Consider the following 21,688-nt stretch of genomic DNA (forward strand, 5'->3'; position numbering starts at 1 on the left):
CCGATGAAAAAGCTCCCGCTAAGCCCGAAGAAACAGATCATCAACGCAAACCGCCACCTCCACCTGCGACGGAACATCCCAGTGAGCGCCAGAAAGAGGACGCACTCGGGGCTGCATCGGAAGCTAGATACAGCAAGCGCGTGATCTTACAAACCCTTGGATACTGTCCAAACTTGAACGCAAATGTTCTACACTTTCGAGCATACACCCACCAACTCTCAGCTTTTAACGAATACGACTTACGCAGGGCCTGTTACACCACTCGAATGGGCTGTTGAGCACGAAAGATTAGATCTTCTTCGATCACGGTGCTAACGTGGACTCGACGCATTCTATAAGAGACGGACTAGCTCTGCTTAAGGCAGTCAGAAAAAGAAAGAACGTGCTAGTTGAGATTCTCCTGCGGAAAACCACCGACCGCGCCCGCACAAGAGCTCTTGCGCTCGAGATTGAGCAGGAGGACACAGTAACCGCTACCATTCTTCTGACACATGGTGTCTGCTGCGACTTTGAAGAGTCGGATCGACCTCTTTCGGAAGAACCCTTGGCATACCAAGACTACGACTACCTAGATTTGAAGCTTTTAAGAGCAGAGGATATTACGCCGCCTCTTATCCGGGCAGCCAGGCTGGGCAACGTCGCTCTGGTCAAATTGCTACTTGCACACGGCGCTGATGCCAACATTTTTCTTACCATGAGTTAGGCGGTCGTGGCCGGCCTCTTTCTGTCCATGAATTTGAAAGGACAGACGTCTTAATACCAGTCTATTTCTCCTGCGGAAGAGCTGTGCAAATAGCGATGGAGATGGGTCATTCTGAGATCGTCGATTTGCTCCTCGATGCGGGTGCGGATATCAATCTCGAACACTCCGCTTGGCCAATTCCAGCCTGGTCTGTTCCGGGTCATACTTGCCAGCCAGTCCCAAGGGCTGTGTACGTCGAGGTAACAGCTAGTCTGGAAGCAGCGGTGACCGCCAGAATCAGCCACAAAGGTTTATAGGAGAGGATCAGCAAATTGATTAAGTACGACAATTTCCTGCGGATGGCAACAAGCCAAAAGACGGGAGGGTTAAACTGAGCAGTCACTTGGAGTAGCCCAGGGGCGCAGAAAGCACGCCGTCACAACTTGTTAAATTCGAGCAGCTTTATTTAGCGCACAAAATAATCCACCCTGATCTCAATGCCCTCAGTGCGCTTCACTTACGCGCATTGATGTTCTGATCCGCTCCCCCTGCCTTCAATTAGGGTACTTTTATGGCTGGCACCGTATCAGCTTAATGGTTGACCACCTCATCCGCCGGCAGTTCATGTATACAGGGACCATCCCATGAGAAGCTTGGAGCCTGGCCTTGTTCGCGGCACATTTGGCTCGCCTTCGCGAGCAGATCCCTTCCAAAGGAAATGCTATTGGATCTCTGGGGTGATTGCTATGATAAGAGGGGTGATCAGCGGCCATGGCAAAGTTGGCACCAAAGTAAGTCAATCTGCGGCCTGAGTTCTGGTAGGTCGTTGTCCTGGCCCTATTGCTCAGAATATCAGTATTATCCGAAAATACCCACCAAGAACCAGCTCATAATTGCGTGCGTTATTACTAAAAATAGTTGGGTAGACTGTAGATATAATTTCGTAGGAGATTGATATAGATCGAGAGCATAGCCGTCTGGTGCTCTCGAATAGCAGACACCTATGTGCGCCGCACAATATCGGCTTCTTCATGCTTGTGAAGCAGACTTTGCCTGTCCCGACTAAACTTTCCCGTTGCGAACTTGTAACAATAGGTTACCTTAGGCCATACCGCTACTCGACTAGGTTAGTCGAGAGCACGTCAGCTATGGCGTTATGTAGGCGGGTGGCCCCATAGGTGTCTTCGCTTATCCTAGGTAGACTGCGACAATGCCTGTCTATAGGCCTTAAAGTATAGGCCTTCAGGTAAGGCCTATTGCCGTCCACGATGGGCCTCAGGCGTTTGGGCTAAGGGAAGGTCCGCCCATTTTTGTCTATAGGCATTGCCTGGCCTATTATAGGTAATGCCTATTCGCATAATTTTATATGAAGTCACCTAAAATAGACTTATAACTTGCTAATTTACTAGGATAAATTACTATTTTTTACCTACCTTTTATACGGTCGGAAAAATATAATAGTAATCATACTCGCGCAATTCTAAATAATTTGATCGTCATTGACCTGTATACATAAAGTCACCCTTTTATCCTGCTTGGTAACCAGCGATTCCCGTGTGGTTCTGTCGTATGTCATCTCCCCCGTGGACCCCGCTGTGGTTTATACCGCCCGCACTCCTCCACACCAACTCCCCATCAAGCCTGATGTCTTACTATGAACCCCAGTCTACCCAATTTCCCCTTGCCGGGCTCCTCTAGCCCTCCTGGCTTGCGATCCAAATCTAGTCGCCAGATTACCCGAAATCGCGCGAGCTACAGCTGTCACACTTGTCGCCGACGGAAGGTCAAATGTGACAAGGTATGCGATTCTGCTATGAATTTAGATGTAGCTAATGGATTACGCCTATCAGAGACATCCGATATGTGGAAACTGTGTGAAAAATAACACCGAGTGCATCTACGATGCTTCGGCGCAAAGGGATGAAGGTGCGCGTGACACCTCTCAGCATACGCACGGAGTCAAGCGACGGAGAGAAAATGCACAAATATTGGAGGAAGGAGTCGATGAGCTTCAATCGATTTATGGGCACTTGAAACAGGCCGAATCATCAACAAGCGACAAATCCGACCCCCGCGCAATTGAGTCACGATTGGACAAGCTCATGTCGATGATTGAGCGTCTTGGCGGAACGAACCAAGCCCTGGAAGCTGCAGCCGAGAAAGACACGACCCTCGATACGAAGGTGGAACCTACAACATCGAACGATCCACGGCCGAGTCATACGCATGGAAATGTAGCACTATCGCGACCTGCCAGCCCGCGTCGCATCGCGGCAGAATCAAGTGGCGACGAGTTCCCGATCCCGTCAGGCCGAGCTACTGATCTGGTCGACCCGGTTGGTAGTCTGAATTTGGGCCACTTAAGCTTGGAGGATGGTGGAAGATCAAGGTTGGTTGGATTCAATTCTTATCGAGAACTATTTTGACCCAGGCCAGATATGTCGGCACCACGTATTGGGCTTATATTTCGGATGAAGTATGTTATGAATCAATGCTATACTTGTGAACCCTTTGCAGCTAACTCATATTCCAGATCAATGAGCTTAATCAATTGCTGAGAGATCAAAATCGTTCGCATGATCAGCCAGCTCCAGAAAGAAACACGCAAACGCCAGACCCAGCTACCAATACACAACCGTCATGGAGGGAGTCAGTAGGCAGCTCAACGCCTTCGATGACACCCCCGTCCCGGTCGTTCCAGCAATCTATTATCTTTCCATCCGGTGATTCACCGTCAACAAATGAAAAGGTGGTGGAGCCAGAAATGCTTGACCATATTCCAACGAAGAGACAGAGTCACATTCTTTACAAAGGATTTATGTCTGGCGTACACGCCATCAGCCCTGTTCTCCACCCTCCCACTATTCTCAAGCTCTACAACTCCTTCTGGAACTGGTATGACTACAGCAGCTATTCAGGTGACCCTTGCCCAAGTCCATCATTCATACCACTGTTGTATGCCATTTGGTATGGCGGCTCGGTCACAATCTCAATTCGAGCAATCAAAGCTGAATTCAACGTATCTTCACGCTTTGCACTCTCAACGATGTATAGCGACGAGGCCACACGCTGGTTGACAAAAATATCATTCCCGCGCAGCCCTTCTCTTCAAGGACTTGCGGCCTATCTCATTGTGCAGACCATCGTTTCAAAAGAGGAAGAGCCTTTAACGAGCAGTCTGTTTGTTAGTCTGGCGATGAGGGTGGCACAGAACATGGGATTACATCGCGATCCAGCTAAGTTTGGCATCAATCCGTGCGAGGCAGAATACCGACGCCGATTGTGGTGGCATATTATGCATATGGATGGCGTCGTTGCGATGTCAAGTGGTTTGCCTCCTCTTGTCAGTGACGAAAACTACTGGGATGTGTGCGAGACCAGTGAAATCAAAGATACACTGTTGGACAGCCCAGCGGCCGAGCAGTATGAGAAATCGGTCGCATCTCATGGACGCCAACCTGACAATCCGGACGATCCCAACCTTTGCGGCGGGCCATCTATGGTCAATGTGTACTACCTCACTGCAAGGGGGAAATATGCCATGGCCCGTGAGTTAAATTTCCTTTTCGAGATGCAGCAGCTAATAGATCCCGTTAGGTGCTGTCCGACGGATACTGAAAATCCAGCTTGGTATCAAGCCTCTTCTTAGGCAGGACATGGAGGAACTTCGATCTATACTATTAGAATTACAGCTGAAGCTGAATTCAATAATACAGCGGATTCCAGAGGGCAACGCTCTTGACCATTCTTCGACCTCTGGTCGGGCTCTATCCATGTCCAAATCCCCTGTGGATGGTCGCTCCTCTGATACAGAGCTTCCAGGCGAGGGACCGACAGGATGTCCAGAACAATACCACTCCCCGGTTCTTGTTTGTTTCCATAAGTGGGCCAGAATCATTCTGTCTTTGTATATTGACAAGGTGCGCTTCCTAAACTCCATGGTGTTGTCCTTGCTAATCTTGTTCAAGGCCTTTTGTGTTGCCTATCAACCTTTCCTCAAGAACGCTCGCAGCCGCATTTGGCCTGCTGCACGACAGAGGTTCGTTGACACGCCGTTCCAAATTTAGGTTATATTCTGATTGTTATAGTGCACTTCGACATTGTCATGGGTTTATGAAGAAGTTCATTCAACTCGCAACTGATCCTGATTTCCAGCCATTCCAGTGGAGCTGGCCCGGGTAAGTTCTCTCTTTAAGGTTGACCAATATGTACACTAACCTTCTTCCAAGCAACCATCAACCTATGCATGCCACTATGTATGATTCACCTTCTACCTTTATGTCGCCCATCACACTAACGAAGTATAGGATCATGCTTATTGATTTGTATGAGCGACCTCATAGCCCCGAGGCATCAAAATCACGCGCATTAATCGACCGCATACTTGCTCTATCTGGTCCAGATGGAGGAGTCGTAGGGGGTGAGGACGGTGTATCGACACAACGACCATTAAAGGATGGAGGCCGTGAAGCCTGGGATATGATCCGTCGCCTTCGTCAAAAGGCCTGGCAAAAGGCGGGCCTTAATCCTCAAATGCTGTGGACTGAGCAGGATCAAATCCAAGCCGGTGTTTCCTCGCCAGCAGGTGATCCTCATGTTGATGGTCCGCTCTACGCTTCCCATTCTGGATCTCCAGCAGTGTCAAGACCAGCTTCTCGGGCTGCGTCAGCACATGACCCTAAAGTCAACGATTTCAACAAAACATTCTATAACATCACTCGCTCTCACAATCTGTCGAATCTCACCTCTACCTCTCCCCGACCCAGTCCCTTACGATATTCACAGAAACCCCAGGACAAACCCTTACCTTCCTTCAACACACAATACGATCCGAAATCTACACCCAGTTCCATGCCACCCCCTACAGCTGGTCCATATATCCCCTCATCCTCGCCGGAACTGGCATCATTCCAGGATGTGTCTCCGCCAATCCAGGCTCAGCCGCCTTCAGCCTCGACTATCCCCCTACAGCAAGACCAACAGCCACTTTCAAACCTCGCCCCTTCACACGCCATACCCTTCATGGATACATCCCCTCTAAATCCCATGCCTCTAGGCGACTCTACCCCACCTTCCATGGTCGATCCCAACCTCAACTTCGATTGGGACCAATGGGATGCGGTCTTCGGACAACATCTCCCCGTAGCAGATGATCTCATGGAACTAGATCCCGTTGCGGGTCTTGACTTTGCCAACCTTGGGAACGCATCAAATACTAATAATTCTTCCAGCGGGGATATGGCCGATATCTATCGCAATGGTCTTCCACTGGTACCTTCCCCGAGTGATATGAATTTCCCCCGTCCTGGAATGGCAACGGTGCTAGCAGTCTGGAGAACTCGAATGGTTGGTCGGGCTACTGATCGTACGACTTATACATAGAGTGTTGTTTGGACATAATTGACATACTTGTAATGCTAATGTTATGTACCTATAGTTGTTTCTAAATACTTAGTGATATGATATGTGAATTCTCTGTGCACCGTAATGTTTATATCGCAAATTTAGTAGTATAACGAACCATAGAGACTACATGTGGGTGCCCTCTGTGGTCTATGCGTTCGCTGTTTGGTCCCACCGGATCAGTTTCCGGGGATTGGCAAGGATTATCAGGGGTATCTGGGGCTATCTCCATCATGCAATCCTCGGTCAGATTCAATCATTGGTGATGATGAAAAGCCCAATGACCGTATGTTGATACTTTACTGTATGATGGGTACACCGAGGGGACTATAAAGCTAAGGAATCGAAAAAAAGTACGTAGGAACTCCAAAATTGGAGACGTAAGTAGATGATGAATTCATGAGGCGTAACTCTTGACCCAATGGATCACTCAATCAGGATATAAAGAACATGAGAGCATTATAGAACAGACACAGACCCAAGATGGGTATGTAGTTGCTTTGCGTCTGGTCTGGAAGTCTCACTCTTCCCTGCAGGGTATTTGTTCGTGAGATGCATTTCTTTTTATTGCCGCCTGCATTAGATCCATAACTATCTAGACCTTCTCCTCGCGGAGACCGTCGGCCCAGACGGTAGCGTAAGGGGTGACACCATCCTCACGGAAATCGATGAGGACGTACATAGCATCACCGTTCATGGACTCGCCCATGAGGAGATCGTAGTTGTCGTAGTTGGAGGTGAGCTTCTTCATGGCAACCTTGACCTTTTCCTGCCAGGCCTTGAGCTCGGCCTCGGACTTGGTCTCGGCGACACGCTTGTTGAGCTTCTTAATGTAGGCTGTAAAGAGTGTGAATTAGCCATCTGTACGGGGGACGGAGAAAAAGGTGAGCATACCCTTCAGGTGAGACTTGTAGCTCTCCTTGGAGGGCTTAAGACCTTCCTCGGGCTTGAGCCAGACGAGACGGAACTGGTCCTCAATATCGTGGACCATGACGGCCTCACCCTCACCACCCTCCTCCTCGGCGTCCTCGGCGGAGGGGTTGGCACCCTCGAGAGCGAAGTCCTCGTTCTTCTTCTTCAGGTACTTGCGGCAGTCAGCCTCCCACAGGATGTCGCAGTCCTTGGCGGGAACGAGGTTGAAGGTATCGGAGATGAGCTCGTCACCGGAGACAATATCCTAGATGCATTGTTAAATTGAAAGTGATCAAGGGGCGCTTGCGAACATACCTTGTAGATAATCATTTTGGCGGTAGGAAGAGACGTCTCAAAAAAAATAGAAAGAGAAGGGAAATTGGCGCTGGAAGAAGAAGAGAGAAAAATAAAGGAGGGGAAGAAGTTTTTTTTAGTGGCGGAGTGGGGGAATTTGGCTTGTTTGCTTCTCTCCCAAAGGGGTCTGGCCACCGCCTTAGCGCCTGATTATTATTTGTTGGTGTCTTGGGTGTTTTAGGCGGAAAGCAAATAGTTTTAAAGAGGGGATTGGTTTCAATTACTTTCTCTCCCTTTCGCTGGTGAAATTTGATGTACTTTAATGCGGTAAATTGAGTGCTTTGAGCGTTGGATGATCTGCCAACCCCCGGGGAACTATAGATCTGAGTCAGCAATCAATCTTTTACCATACCATACCGTATCTGCTCCTCTCTGCCACTGAACAACCCATCGATAATCGTTCTGTACTGTCACCCTTGTCCGTTTCCGTCTGGCGCCACCCGTCACATCCGTCTCCTGATCGAACTCGCGATCTTTTATCTTTTTATCACCTTCTTTTCCTTTCCTTCATTCTTATTGTCTTACACTTATACAGCCTCCCTAATTCTCGGTTGGGCACTTTTGCGTCGTTGTGTCGCGCCTGCTGCTCCTGTCAGCCCCGGACTTCCGCGGAAGTTGCTGGCATCCACTCTCTTTGCTTTCTTTTGACTCCACCTCTTTCAATCTTCGTCTCGAGACCTCTTCGACTTCGACCTCGCTAGCCAGCTTAAGGCATATTCCGCCATCATGGCCGTAAACGCTTCCGTCGCGTTCGACCTCCCTCCTTTGCCAACCTATACACTCAAAACGCGAGAGAACCTGCTTGATCCGATTCCCGATAACGTTCTTGCGTTGCTCTTACCCATCATCGCCTATTGGGGCATGTCCATGATCTATCACTATCTGGATGTTAATGAATACTTTGTTGAATACCGACTCCACACCCCCGCAGAGGTCTTGAAGCGGAATCGCGTGACTCGGTGGGAAGTTGTTCGTGATGTCGTATTGCAACAAATCATCCAGACCGTGGCAGGTCTTGCGGTAGTATATTTCGATGCGGAGGAGACTGTTGGAAGAGAGGAGCACGATGTGGCCGTGTGGGCACAGCGATTGCGGATTGCCCAGAAGGCCCTCCCATCATTGTTGGCTCTTGTTGGAGTGGATGCGGTTGGCCTTGCCAAGTCTATGTCCCAAAGCGGCCACACGATTCTCGCCGGAGCTTTGGCCGGTGGTTCCTACCCAAGTGCGACACAGTCGCAGATTCTCGAGAATGGAGCTGAAGTTCTCGCCCCCGCTTTCATGGGCTGGGAACTTGCAGTTGCAGGCTTCATCTACTGGTACTTCGTGCCGGCTCTGCAGTTTATGCTTGCCGTCTCTATCGTGGATACTTGGCAGTACTTCCTCCACCGGGCCATGCATTTGAACCGGTGGTTGTATGGTGGGTTTAATCATTCGAAGACTATTACTTATCTCTTATCTAACGGCCACAGTGACCTTTCACTCCCGTCATCACCGTCTCTATGTTCCATATGCCTTCGGTGCTCTCTACAACCACCCGGTTGAGGGATTCCTATTGGACACGGCTGGCACTGGAATTGGATTCTTGGTTTCCGGCATGACTAACCGCCAGGCCATGTGGTTCTTCACCTTCTCGACTATCAAGACTGTCGATGATCACTGTGGCTATGCCTTCCCCTGGGATCCATTGCAGCATTTCACCTCCAACAACGCCGCTTACCATGACATCCACCACCAAAGCTGGGGTATCAAGACCAATTTCTCCCAGCCTTTCTTCATCTTTTGGGATCGTCTTCTTGGCACCCAGTGGACTGGCGAGGTTAAGCTGCGTTACGAGAGAGCCCGTGAGAATGCCCAAAAGCAGGTGGACTTTGATGTTACCCAGACACCTGAAGCCGCTCCTGCTGTGACGGTTACAGAGGAACGCGAACACGAGCGCGTGATTGTCTCGCCCGAGGGGCCCGCCACCCGCACCCGTCTGCGCCGAAAGACTGTCGATAGTCTCAAGGGCCCAAGTCATGGGGTTCCTGGAAGTGTTCTCCACAACTAAAGCCGTCATGAAATGAAGCACGTGTCACTTTTTTATGCATCCCCAATCCCGTTCCTGGAGCTGCTGGTCGTCTCCGCCAGACTATGGGGCTTTCCGTCATTTTTGTATAAGGGGTTTTGGATCCCAATGTATTAATACCTTCAGAATGTGCTTGTCAGTGCTTTGTACATGGTTTGCTTTACGAGCTACTGTCAATAATGTCTATTCATTTGCCATCTACATTGGTTCTTCATTGGTGTTGTGTGAGATAATTCGATTTGCAAAAAGTTACTAGGAACAAAGGGAAAAGGGAAAACAAAAAACAAGAACTAACGAGCAGATAAACGCAGAAAAAGACAAATTATTCCACCTGGGCGATAATCCCAGTAGATATGGAAAACAAGACAAGAAGACCTCGAGAGTGAACATCAACTCTTCACCTCTTATTCGCCTAGCCACACACCATAGACCAGACGGTCATCGCGTCAGACTCGTACTTTGACATATGCCTTTCATGAGCCTCCCAATCCACAATTTCCTCGTCAACCCACTCGCTTTCCTCAGAATAGACCGACGGAGTATACTCAGATGCGGTGTACTGATGGGCTACCGGCACCTCGACCGAGTTGGAAACTTGACGATCATTGTGGCCTGTTGCCAAACGCTCCTCTCTTCGTTTGTACGGATTCGTTCCCATGTTTCGATACATATCAATCAGCTTATCTACTTCATCTCGAGGTCCAATGGCAGAGCTTGGTGGCGGTGATGGGACACGCTTCCGGCGGAGCTCCGTCGTGCTGTGCCCATGGGATCGAGAACTGCTAGGGCCAGCCTCCGAACTAGTGCCATGGCGCGAGCGTGAGGTATCTCGATGAACTACGGAGTCTTGCCTCCGACGTGAAGAACTGGAATTTTTCGGCCGGGTCGAGCTCCCTTGATGCATGCTGTGCGCCCCAATGTTTGTTTCAGCGCGTCTAATTGAAGACGGGCCTCCTGAATCATACTGTTGGGAAGGGTGACGCGATGCAATTTCTGGCGGTGCCTGGACATAACCCTTCCTTAGGTCATACTTACTATCCGACCTCCTAGGGTGACCACTACCGTGCCTTGGTCGTCCGCTTCTCCTGCCTTTGTTGTCGGGATCATTGTACCATGCCTTGATACACTTCTTGCGGGTGTCCTTCAAGATGAACGCAAACTGGCTGGACGTGCCAAATAACTCATCGACAAACTCAGGAAATTGGCCTATGGAATAATCCACAAACGTCATGAGTCTGCGCGGATTGTGACACTTGCGGGTTGGCGTTCGAGCTATAAGGGAAACACGAATATTGCGTAAAAAATTCTTATCATTAGTGACTCGAGCCACCATGCACGCATGACAGCAGTTCTCCTGATAGGGCCAGAAACCTGCGCTACGCTCTTTTGTCCACATCCCCTTGGTGCCGCGCAACTTCGATAAAATGAGTTGATCAAGCGGTCTCAGCAGGTGCGGGTACCGGTCATACCTGCGCATGTGGTACTCGACCTCCCTCTTAATCAATTTCAAGATATCGCAAATGACATCCGAATTGACTCCATAGTGCAGTCGGCACATGTCTTTATTCGAACTCGCAAAGCGTTCACGGCGTACCCGCTTAGGCAGGTCGGCGATTTTCTTCTTGGTGGATTCATCATGCTTCCTAGTTGTATCTGTATGAAAGATATTTATCAGCTTTCTCAGTTCTTCTTTTGTCAGGTCAGTGACATACCGCGGGTGTCTACTTCCTGAGGACCGGGGTCCATGACCACTGACTGAATGTCTTCGATGTCCGTCCTTACCGTGCCTGTCTTCATCGTTCGGGTTGGGTGGAAGGGTCGCATCGGCGCGGCCCTTGAAGTAGTCGGGAACGCGAAACTTAGCCATGGGAGTCTGAGTTTTGGAAATGTATTGTTCTAGCTTGGTAAAACTTGGTATTTTTTTGATGGTAGAGGAAGAGATATCGGGCTTGGACCTGCTATTTATCTATCAATTACGGGCACTACAAAGATGTTCTTTCATCTGTGGTAAATCTTTGGCAGCTTGCACAAATTGTTTAGTCCCAAGGAGACAAATATGGTTCCTTCTGATCTTTTTTTGTCTAACGGACAAAGCCATTGATGGCATTATATGGCTCTTTGCTTCCTTGGACATTGTTTCTTTGTTATTAACTCAACCGACAGAGGACCTTCTGGCAGTGGCTTAGTGGAAATAGTCGAGAAAAAAGAAGTCCATGAAACGCCATTGTTATTAACTCGAAGCCTGAAAGAGCCTGTTTAACAGTTTTATCGGATAACTAGTGTCGGTGCCCTTGTTTTCGTAGTATCAATGTCTTGACCAATATATCACGGACATGAAAACACCTTTTACTCCCATGTCCATCCAATACTTGATTTGAGAACGATCTGTAGACTACGATTTGAGACCAAACAGTCATGAATAAAGCATACATCTCGAACGCAAACGGAGAATCATGAAACTTGTTACGTGGGTTTACATAGCAATCAATGTCAACAGGCATTGCCTTGTTAGACACTTGCCCTTGTCAACAGTTGATCTGTAGGCGCTGTACCATATCTAACAAAGATCAATGAAATTGAACACATACATTCGATATCTTAAAGTGCCATTAAGCGAGCTTTTTGCATAGCACTAGAGATATAGCTCAACATTTCCTTATCAGTATAAGATCATAGCGGAGGGCCAAGCCACGGCTGGAATGCAGACCTATGATAAGCTTATAACACAGCCCCAAAGGCTTACTCTGTTTGGAACTATAGATGAGCTCAAATCAGTAAACAGTCAAGTAATAGTGGAATATACTTGATATGTTCGAAGTGTACTCCGTAGAGTAATCTTCGATCACATGGGAAGATGCGTCACAATAGAATCACATGACAGAGAATTAGGTTACCTCGAAATCAACTGTCTCACTGTCTCGCTGTCTCGTCACTCAGTGTCACAGTCTCCTGGCGACGTTTCACTATGACCTGCCCAGGTGAGGAGGGTACACCATTGCCCTATACCGCATCACCTGCGAGATTACTATGGAGCGACTTGGTTCTCTTCGTCGACAAGATCTGGGCGCTACCAGGGATCTTCCTGCCCCTGCATCTAGGTCGCACCGGTCCGTGGGATGAGTTCTATCCGTCGTTGCGCAACGGGTTCATTGTGGTGATACACATATTTCTTATGATTTACCAGGTTGCGATTCTGGTATCGCTGCCAGTCATGTTCCTATTCATGATCCCCGCTCTTTGGATTCTGGCGTATTTCACTGGTGCACTGTTAATCAACTATGTGATTGTCATGGTTGGGCTGAATGGTTTTCGGCGAATTCTGGTGTCACAAGTGCCTGTGGCTGAACGGCCGTGTCATGACCGGGAGTGTTGGTTCTACATAAATGGGATTGCAGCTGGGTGAGTTACTCTTTTTGGCAGTTTCTTTTGCTCGTTGGCTCACTTCAATATAGATGTCGATGGGCTCAGATGAATGTTGATCAACTATCCAGCACCTTTGGGAGAAGGATAATCGGTATACATAACCGCACGTAAGTGATATTTGATCTAGAGAAAGGACAAAATACTAACAGAAATATAGCGCCGGTATTGTCTTTGATATGATTGAGTGTCTCATTCAGCGAGACTTTTCCTATGCCACGGGTGATATCCGAGACTCATATGCCTTGATAAAGCAGGCTTTGTTAAACCCGGAATGTGACAAAGTGGTCCTGCTTCTTCACAGCCAAGGCGGCATCGAAGGAGGACTCGTCATGGATTGGCTTTTGGATGAATTGCCCCATGATCTCCTCTGTCGGTTAGAGATTTTCACATTTGGATCTGCTGCAAATCACTTCAACGCTCCCCGGTGGACGAAGTTGGCAAGGCCTGACATAGACTCAACGACCGATCTTGCGCATCAACATGGAAACCCAGTCGGCTACATTGAACACTACGCTAATGCAGCTGATATTGTGGCCTTGGGAGGCGTGCTTCACTTCGCGGACATTCCAAATCGATTCATGGGCCGCTTGTTTGTTCGTCCAAGCTCGGGTCATCTACTAAATCAGCATTACTTGGACAACATGTTTACCCTGGGCCCTGATCACAGAGTGCTTGAGTCTAACCAGTTCATGGATATGGAGGTCGAGCCATGTGCCTCTGGGATCAATTCATACCCTGATTCTTCGCATAGAGTCAAGTATCGACCTATAGCCCGAGACAAGGGTTTCCTTACTGCATTGAGCCAGCAAATGCAAACAAACGGCATAGACGGAGTACTTCGTGTGAAGGATTTTAGCCGGCTTTGGCAGTACAGAAATGGAGAATCGCCTGAAGGACTTACATATACGCAGAAACACTGAGTGATAAAAGTCTCGAGCCATAAGTTATTTCGGTATTAGGTACACAGTGACACTCTTCTAGTAAACACATTTACCCCAAACTCCCAGCTTTGTCACATCCAGACCCGCACATTAGAGTCTGCACTGCCAATCGCAAGCACATGAGAAGTTCCTCCAGACCGTAATAAACTAGGGCCCCAACGAATACAGCTCAAGAACTGCGTAGAGGTTCCTCTGACCGTCTTCACCAACCGCCCATCTTGGGACAAATCCCAGCATCGAATGGTTTTATCGTCACTGACACTAAGCAGATACTTTCCATGGAAAGCCAGCCCTCGAATCCAAGTATCATGGCCTGCCAATGTCTTTATGAGCTGCCCTCTTTCATTCCACAACTTGATGGTACTGTCCCTAGACCCAGTTGCAACAAACAACCCTTCTTCGTGCGACTTCTTCGGCCCCAAAGTAGCAAGATACTCATGGCTTGCAGTTGGCGCAACAACACAGCATTCAATCTTGTTCTCGTGCCCCAATAACCGTGCCACAGCATCTCCCGACGAAACTTCCCAGATGGTAGCCGCTCGATCATTGCCCGCAGAGACAACATAGCGCCCATCTAGAGATGGTGCAATGTCTCTGATCCACTCACCCTGCGAGTCTATTGTCCTGACGCAATACCCAGTCAACATATCCCAAATGCGAATCGACGCATCCCGACTAGCAGAAACCAACAAGTTCCCATTCGGAGTCAAGAACCGCACAGCAGAAACAGAATGGTCATGGCCACACAGCGTGCGAACATTAGCATACTCATTGCTCGGATCCCAGATCTTGATGGTGAGATCACTCGAGCAAGACGCCAGTCGTATCTGGTCCTTGGGGCCTCCATAGTCCAGTCCCAGAACTGGTCGTCTGTGACCTTTGAGCGTTCGCTCCAACTGGCCATACTCCCAGTCCCAGATCTTGATGGTACAGTCTTCAGATCCAGATGCCAGGGATGAATAGACCGGGTGAAAAGCCATACATGTGATGCCGTCTCGATGAGATTGGAGCGCATGTCTTGGCTGGGCATCTGGGAGCCAGTTGGTCGAGTCATGATGGGACCTGACAGTCCCAGCGGATTGGAGTTGAGTCTCTAGCTTTTCATTGGTGGCTTCCAACTCTTGTATCTATATTTATGTCAATATGCATTCTGGATCAGGCGTATGAAGAGATATCGCACCCGCCTGTTCAAGCGCATGATGGACGTCCACTTGCGTTCTAATAGCCCCTCGTACTTCTTGCGAGTGGCATCTTCGAAAGTTCCATCGATGAAGAGTTCTTCTTGTAATATAGCTGTGCTCTTCACGTTGATCGATGATAGGTATGCGATAATGGCTTTGTGACTAGATGAGGGTTAGACAGTACTCATGGGAATATCAAGGCTCTTACAGTTCTCCTGCTTGTCTGGGAGTAAGAAGTTGGCTCATGATGTTTCAGATTGATGTCAAGGGAATGTGATTTCCAGGGACGCGACGTGTTGATACTGGTGATATAATCTACAGCCCCTTGCAGTCAATAGCTTTGTCCTTGTCTGTGGTTGGGGAGGCTGATGTACAGGAGGTTGGGCAGGCAAAGCAAACACTTTGTGGCGAAGGGGTTTCTAGTATTTATGGGCTACCATGATCTACAAATAGAATGTCTGTTGGGCATGGATTTATGAATGTACAAGATCGGCTCTGATGTGCACCAGCGGAGTATATAGAACCCCAATGGTCAGATCGCAGATCTGTGGTATCAAGGAATAAGTATCCTCGGGTGCATAAAATATAAAAGTGAAAAGAAGCAACGCCCATCGCCGTACAATGCAAGTGGAACACAGAAAAAGAACCGAAATGCCGAATCACGCCTTGCCCTTCTTCTTTTCCTTCTTTTTCTTTTCGGCGCCGCCAGCACCGCTTGGCCCTGCAGGCTCGCCGCCACCCAGACCCAACATGCTCAGATCTGGCATTCCAGGCATAGAAGGCATACCAGGCATTCCCTGCATGTTCTGCATCTCGGCCATCGCATCCTTGAGCGGGTTATCGCTGACGCCACCGCCGCTGTAGGCGGGGGAATGAATCGGCAGGATCTTTCCGATCTTCCAACCCCGCGGGGCGGCCGGGGCAGCGGGAAGCTTCTCAGGCATGGGCAGACCACGGATGCGTAACCGGTAAGGGGACTGATCGGTGGTCGGGTGGGCCTTGAGGTACTGCGCAACGAGAATGTAAAGGTGGTGCTCTAAGCGAATAAAGTCAGCATATCTTCCCACGCAAAAATGTTTTCCAATTCATGGGTAATTGGCCACGTACTGTTCTTGATCTTGGAGTTGGCCAGCTGCCCATCCTCATTCTTAACCTGCACACGCACACGACCGGGGTTCGCCCAATCCTTAGGATGCAGCTTCTCCGGCTCCAAGCCAGCATTCAAACCAAGCATCTGAACAGCATCGACAATATCTCTAGCAAGAGGATTTTCCACCGCAAGCTCAGCGCCCACTTTGCGGCCCTCGGCACGCGATCGGGTCTTGTCGAAGTAAACGGGGTACAGGCATGAGAAGTGTCTTGGGATCTCGCGCTGTGGTTCGGGGGCTTGCATTTGAGGCATTTGCATCTGGGGTTGAGCTTGCGGTTGGGGTGCTGGGGCCCGGTTTGCGATGTTTGCGGGCGAGATGATGGCATTGGCGGGGAGGTCGCTGTCGCTGTCGTATTCGGGGGCGACCTCCTCAGGGTCGGAGTCAGAGACTTCCTCAACGCGAGCGTGCGACATGTTGGCTGAATTGATTGAAACTGATGTCTGGGGAAGATCGTGGCCAGTGGCAGAATCGAAAGTTGTGTGCGGAGGGGGGCGAGTGACCGCCTTGGGAGTTCCGCGATATCACTTCTAACTTGGCTACGTTGGAATCTCTACAGTTTCTTTCCATGCGTGTTACACGTGTTGTTCCAGTTTCATACTAACTACATCTTATTGAAAATGTCATTGTCCAAGTTTAAGCGAGCGGCATGTCAACTATCGACTATATGATCTCCAAACCATAGCCCAAACACTGTGTATGTTAAGCAAAAAAGAGAAAAAAGAGTTAAGAGTGTTACATTACAACACTCTCTCCTGTCTATTACTGGCGATTATTGGTTTCCAGGGCAACGCCAGGAAATTGGGCAGCAAAACTGTCGTTGATGTTGGCTGTTACGCACATTAGCAAGGAACTGTATACTTTTAAGATCAAACTTACCGATCTTTGCACACTCCGGATCAATGAATGGTTTCAACTTGTCGGACAACAGATTCAAAGCCGGACTGAGGGGATCTTCGAGCAAGCGGCTCCTCGGAAAATCCGGCACGACAGCGAGAATGAGTTGGTAGAAGAAGCATGAGCACCTCTTAGGGTTGAGCAAGCCGAAGATGTTGTACGCACCGCCGGTAATGTTACCCTGATCTACACCGGTGAAGGAGTTTACGGTGCCAGTGTTCCCCCGACAAGCACAGGATCTGGCACTGTTTTGATACTTTAGAGATCCGTCGCGAATAGTCCAATTCCACGGTGTCGGCGGTACCAGTTGTCAGGAATCCGTTCCGTAGCCCGGAATATAGGCTAACATCTCCATCAGGTAATAGGCTTTGTGCTGTCAGAATTCTTCTCTAGTTTAGTGTGCATAGTACTACTAAGCTCACCTCCCCAAACCTGAGCGCAAGTCCGTAGGCCTCGTTGGGACCTATTGCTCCTTCCAGGGGACCAACAACGCCGACCTCGTAGTTATCAGCCTTAATGATTTGAGAATCATGGAGCTTTTACATTGTACGCCTATCATAATATCCGTGGTTGGCGAAGGCATTGAGACCGGGACAAGGACCACGGCTGCAAAAGTTGGGATGCAATTCCGTAGCCATGATACCGTAGATGTCTTCTCTCACATATCATCCGGACCTGGGGCCTGCCATGTATTGTCTCCGGTAACATCAAGGAGCTGGGGCTCAGCATCAAACCCCCAATCACGTTTCTCTACCCGATGAGTTCCCTCCTAGGGAACGTGCTCTTTGATCCGTTTCAGGATGTCGTTCAATTTCTCATGGGAGATTTCGGGGGCGTTGTCACTTAGCACATCCCGCGCCAAGGGACAGAGAGCAGTAGAGAACCTGGCAACTATCGTAAAAAGGAGTAAGAGTTATGAAATCATACTGGTGAGGGCTCGGTCAATGTCTTTCTGGCAATTAGGGCAATAAAGAGTTGCACTTATCTATTGTCTCCTGGGCGATCCGGCCTTTATATTTCTCTTTTTTTCTCCTTTTCTCCTTTCTTTCTGGTCATCTCACTTTCGACTGCGCATCTTGCTTGGGCAGCAATCCGGCTACGCTACATGTGTCCTGTAATCCTAGGACTCTACAACGACGATCTATATGGAGCGAGAGCGAGAGCGAGAATCAATTACTGCCATTATACGATCTAGATGCAATACTGTGAGGGGTAAGTTCCTTTCATGGGGAGTAGAATCTATTGATTCGAGATCTTTTGATTTAGTCTCGTTGACACCATCAGAGTGGCTGATGACATTTCCTTATTTCCCTGCAGGAAAAGAATGTAGCTTTGTAAATAAACATCTCCTATTCGATCTTTTTTGCTCTCCATGAACTATTACAGCATTCACTTCATTCGCGGATCAATGCAGCTATGTGGCTGCGGGAACATGTTTGTACAGCGAATGCTCGCGTGCTCAGTTGCGTGTTTTGACCCCTCCCCTAGAGCTGATCGAACACTCCACAGGCAGTTAGTGAGGTACTATTGTCGATCAGAAGAATAACTCAACTTATGGAAGTGAATAGTAATTATTATCTGGCATATCTAGAATATCAAGCGTGCCTAGTGAGGTTACGGAAATGGAATTTTACGGCAGTTTTCTAACCCGATGTTCAGGTACTTCAGTAAAATAACATTAAAAAAATTATAGATAGTCTGAGACTTGGTTCCCATGTTCAAGTTCTTTGCGGAAATAAAGAATCTTACACCAGTCGCGCACTTGGCAGCCTACATGATGTGATTGAACGATCGCATCTCACGTTAATGAAAATCACCTTCCCAAGTTCTTGATCTGAACCATATCGATAGCATCAAAGCAGTATACAGAAACTACCTTTACCTTGAATGAGTCAACTATGTTGCTGGCGAAGAACGTAGATCCGAGAGCTCAGCGCATATTTTAAGCTAACCCTGAAGCACCTCGTTTGGGGCAAGATGGTGAGATACAGCTCACTGAGATTAATCTGACCCCGTTCGAGCTTTCTGAATTGACTGAAGATTATTGATCCCAATTAAAATGATTGTGTCCCTTGTCCAACGATCAGTATTCCAATCCGGGGTCTTGAATAGGACCTTTCTCTCGACGTGGTATCATATTTTTATGTAGACATAATCAGGTTCGTATCAATCATTGTCTATGCGTCGTTGGAAATGGTCGGAAATGAGGCTGGATTTAAGAAAGAGAAGTAATTTTGTGTAGGGAGCGAAATACAAGACATACAATCCATACAGACGACTTACTATCAGAACGATCCGGCGGTCCAGGGGCAATTATTCGGGACTGTCTAGTTTATGCCTGGGTGATATCTAAGTCGAGTCCTTCGTCAAATCTGTTCTATAGACGCCAAAAGTTAGGTATGAACTTCCAAGTTGATCAAACGCTCTCGGTAAGAAACAGAGGGGCGTGTTTGTCCATGTCACGGGCAGAGGATCGACGTCGAGGTTGGTCAACTCGGACATCACTCAAGAATATTCATAGGTAGACATCCACTGAGATGGACGTGAGAAAGGAGGTGCTGCCGTTAATTCCAACATTCCAACATTGTTCCACATATAAAGGGTGTAGGAACATGATGGCCGCGTGTGGGAAAACGTAGAGTTCATCGGAGTCGAATGTCTACATAAACTAAACTATAAAATAAAGCTGAAACCCCCGACGGCTCTTTTAGTCTTATCAAGTATATGAGTCACATTTGACTAAACGAGATAGGAAAGTCGGCGGAGAAAGCCCCCACCCCGCGTAAGGAGTCCGAGTGTTACCCCAGACCAATCCAGTGCTCGGCTTCTCCTCGGCATGCCGAACCCAGACCCACAGGAGCATTGCCTCGGGTACACAGAGTACGTAAGATCCTTGGATACATAAGAGTCGTTATCTCCTCTAATTCTCTTTCTTCTAACCACACCTCTAATCATGGCACAAACTGGTATGCTCCACGATGTATTCAATATTGTTCTCATTCTGACATATTACTAGAAGACAAGACCAGCGCCGTCCTCCACCGAGATACGCGCTTCATCCCCAAGAAGGCTGTTGGTGGTAAGGGCAGCTACATTTTCTTGGAAGATGGGACCAAATTCCTTGATTCAACGTGTGGTGCAGCTGTCTCATGTCTGGGACACGGCCATGAAGGAGTCACCCAGACCATCAAGGATCAAATGGACCAGTTGTCCTACTGTCACTCTGCCTTCTTTGGCACTGAGGTAGCTGAGGAACTTGCTCAATTGTTAGTTGACTCCACTGGCCGAAAGCTATCCAAGCTCTTTGTAGTCAGCTCAGGTAAGTCAATTCAATGACATAGATCACAAGGGTATGACTGATATCTGTCACCAAGGCTCTGAGGCTATCGAGGCTGCACTCAAGCTGGCACGTCAATATTTCTTGGAACTCCCTACACCTCAGCCGGAGCGTACGAGGTTCATCGCACGTTTGCCTTCTTACCATGGCACTACCCTGGGTGCCCTTTCTGCTGGTGGACACGTGCAGCGTCGGCAACCATTCGAGCCTCTCCTATCCAAGAACACATCCCACATTTCTCCTTGCTACGCATATCGCAACAAGTTTGACGGGGAGTCTGACGAAGATTATGTTGCCCGTCTCGCCGCCGAACTAGATGCTGAGTTCCATCGTGTTGGTCCCGAGACTGTGTGTGCATTTATTGCTGAGCCGGTCGTTGGCGCGGTAAGATCTTCTTCGGTCTTTTCCAACCCAACTCCCTAATTTAATCATTTTAGGCCCTTGGTTGTGTACCAGCAGTACCAGGATACTTCCCAGCAATGAAAGCCGTCTGCGAAAAGTACGGCGCACTCCTCATCTTCGACGAGATCATGTGTGGAATGGGCCGTTGCGGAACCCTGCATGCCTGGGAGCAGGAGAATGTCGTCCCTGATATTCAGACTATTGGAAAAGGTCTGGGTGGTGGGTACGCCCCGGTCTCGGGCATCCTCATAGATGACTCTATTGTCCAGACTATGGACAAGGGCACTGGGGTGTTCCGCCATGGACAGACATACCAGGGCCACCCGATCTCATGTGCAGCTGCACTAGCCGTGCAGAAGACTATCAAGCAAGAGAAGCTTCTGGATAATGTCCGGGAAATGGGAGCTTATCTTGAAAAGCAGCTGAGGCAGCGATTTGAGAGTCACCCTTATGTGGGAGATATTCGAGGAAAGGGCCTGTTCTGGGGTGTGAGTTATCATATATTATCTTCTTCATCGCTAAGTGGGTTGGACTTATTACTGACTTTTTCCAAGCTCGAGTTCGTCAAAGATAAGGCTACGAAAGAGCCTTTTGATCCCAACGACCGCTTGTCATTCCTTATCCAGGAGAAGGGTCTGCAGCCGGAGCACAGCGTCTCGCTGTATTGCAGCTCTGGCACTGTGGATGGAATCAAAGGAGACCATCTGATACTTGCACCGGCTTATATTGTGTCCAAGGGGGAAATTGACATTATTGTGGACGCCCTCGAGAAGGTTCTAGAGGAAGTTTTTGCAACGCTACAGAAGTAGGCTTTCTTCTACGGGGAAGATGCCGATGCTTAAGAACATGCATTAATGTCAATTTCTCAATTTAAAGTTGAGTAGCAACTGAATCGAACAAACTTGGAAAGTTAAGTACAAGTAGCCAGGTCAAATCATTTGGT

At 48.6% G+C, this 21,688-nt stretch overlaps 10 protein-coding genes across 10 annotated transcripts; 5 read left to right on the forward strand and 5 right to left on the reverse strand.

The window, feature by feature from the left end:
• Nucleotides 1–3: 3 nt before the first annotated feature.
• On the forward strand, nt 4–703 carry N7446_001268 (uncharacterized protein; the record flags this gene model as incomplete). Its single annotated transcript, XM_058510017.1, has 2 exons — nt 4–81; nt 293–703. The coding sequence occupies 2 exons, from the start codon at nt 4–6 to the stop codon at nt 701–703; spliced, it is 489 nt and encodes a 162-aa protein (XP_058375553.1).
• Nucleotides 704–2,336: 1,633 nt separating this feature from the next.
• N7446_001269 (putative C6 transcription factor) lies at nt 2,337–6,064 on the forward strand (the record flags this gene model as incomplete). Its single annotated transcript, XM_058510018.1, has 9 exons — nt 2,337–2,480; nt 2,533–3,071; nt 3,119–3,158; nt 3,216–4,230; nt 4,280–4,602; nt 4,651–4,721; nt 4,771–4,860; nt 4,912–4,938; nt 4,990–6,064. The coding sequence occupies 9 exons, from the start codon at nt 2,337–2,339 to the stop codon at nt 6,062–6,064; spliced, it is 3,324 nt and encodes a 1,107-aa protein (XP_058375554.1).
• A 616-nt stretch (nt 6,065–6,680) lies between these two features.
• Nucleotides 6,681–7,533, reverse strand: N7446_001270 (translationally-controlled tumor protein; the record flags this gene model as incomplete). The annotated part of the gene is made up of 3 exons (XM_058510019.1): nt 7,313–7,533; nt 6,980–7,262; nt 6,681–6,922 (listed from the first exon to the last, which is right to left on the reverse strand). The coding sequence occupies exons 1-3, from the start codon at nt 7,325–7,327 to the stop codon at nt 6,681–6,683; spliced, it is 540 nt and encodes a 179-aa protein (XP_058375555.1). The 5' UTR covers nt 7,328–7,533.
• Nucleotides 7,534–8,077: 544 nt separating this feature from the next.
• On the forward strand, nt 8,078–9,398 carry sur2 (sphingosine hydroxylase; the record flags this gene model as incomplete). Its single annotated transcript, XM_058510020.1, has 2 exons — nt 8,078–8,768; nt 8,821–9,398. 2 exons carry the CDS (start codon nt 8,078–8,080, stop codon nt 9,396–9,398), a joined length of 1,269 nt encoding a protein of 422 aa, XP_058375556.1.
• Nucleotides 9,399–9,828: 430 nt separating this feature from the next.
• Nucleotides 9,829–11,240, reverse strand: N7446_001272 (uncharacterized protein; the record flags this gene model as incomplete). The annotated part of the gene is made up of 2 exons (XM_058510021.1): nt 9,829–11,069; nt 11,129–11,240. 2 exons carry the CDS (start codon nt 11,238–11,240, stop codon nt 9,829–9,831), a joined length of 1,353 nt encoding a protein of 450 aa, XP_058375557.1.
• A 1,141-nt stretch (nt 11,241–12,381) lies between these two features.
• On the forward strand, nt 12,382–13,759 carry N7446_001273 (uncharacterized protein; the record flags this gene model as incomplete). Its single annotated transcript, XM_058510022.1, has 3 exons — nt 12,382–12,815; nt 12,869–12,946; nt 12,997–13,759. 3 exons carry the CDS (start codon nt 12,382–12,384, stop codon nt 13,757–13,759), a joined length of 1,275 nt encoding a protein of 424 aa, XP_058375558.1.
• A 92-nt stretch (nt 13,760–13,851) lies between these two features.
• Nucleotides 13,852–15,207, reverse strand: N7446_001274 (WD40 repeat domain-containing protein; the record flags this gene model as incomplete). Its single annotated transcript, XM_058510023.1, has 3 exons — nt 13,852–14,907; nt 14,961–15,123; nt 15,170–15,207. 3 exons carry the CDS (start codon nt 15,205–15,207, stop codon nt 13,852–13,854), a joined length of 1,257 nt encoding a protein of 418 aa, XP_058375559.1.
• Nucleotides 15,208–15,394: 187 nt separating this feature from the next.
• Nucleotides 15,395–16,621, reverse strand: N7446_001275 (RNA-binding signal recognition particle subunit SEC65). The gene is made up of 2 exons (XM_058510024.1): nt 16,069–16,621; nt 15,395–15,997 (listed from the first exon to the last, which is right to left on the reverse strand). The coding sequence occupies exons 1-2, from the start codon at nt 16,523–16,525 to the stop codon at nt 15,621–15,623; spliced, it is 834 nt and encodes a 277-aa protein (XP_058375560.1). The 5' UTR covers nt 16,526–16,621; the 3' UTR covers nt 15,395–15,620.
• Nucleotides 16,622–16,871: 250 nt separating this feature from the next.
• On the reverse strand, nt 16,872–17,589 carry N7446_001276 (uncharacterized protein; the record flags this gene model as incomplete). The annotated part of the gene is made up of 4 exons (XM_058510025.1): nt 16,872–16,939; nt 16,989–17,262; nt 17,429–17,503; nt 17,557–17,589. The coding sequence occupies 4 exons, from the start codon at nt 17,587–17,589 to the stop codon at nt 16,872–16,874; spliced, it is 450 nt and encodes a 149-aa protein (XP_058375561.1).
• A 2,370-nt stretch (nt 17,590–19,959) lies between these two features.
• On the forward strand, nt 19,960–21,615 carry N7446_001277 (aminotransferase, class III; the record flags this gene model as incomplete). Its single annotated transcript, XM_058510026.1, has 5 exons — nt 19,960–19,972; nt 20,023–20,325; nt 20,381–20,727; nt 20,781–21,233; nt 21,300–21,615. 5 exons carry the CDS (start codon nt 19,960–19,962, stop codon nt 21,552–21,554), a joined length of 1,371 nt encoding a protein of 456 aa, XP_058375562.1. The 3' UTR covers nt 21,555–21,615.
• Nucleotides 21,616–21,688: the final 73 nt, after the last annotated feature.

The sequence above is a fragment of the Penicillium canescens genome (assembly GCF_028828765.1).
Source record: "Penicillium canescens strain IBT 15451 chromosome Unknown utg000002l_segment0_segment0, whole genome shotgun sequence".
Taxonomy (NCBI): Eukaryota; Fungi; Ascomycota; class Eurotiomycetes; order Eurotiales; family Aspergillaceae; genus Penicillium; species Penicillium canescens.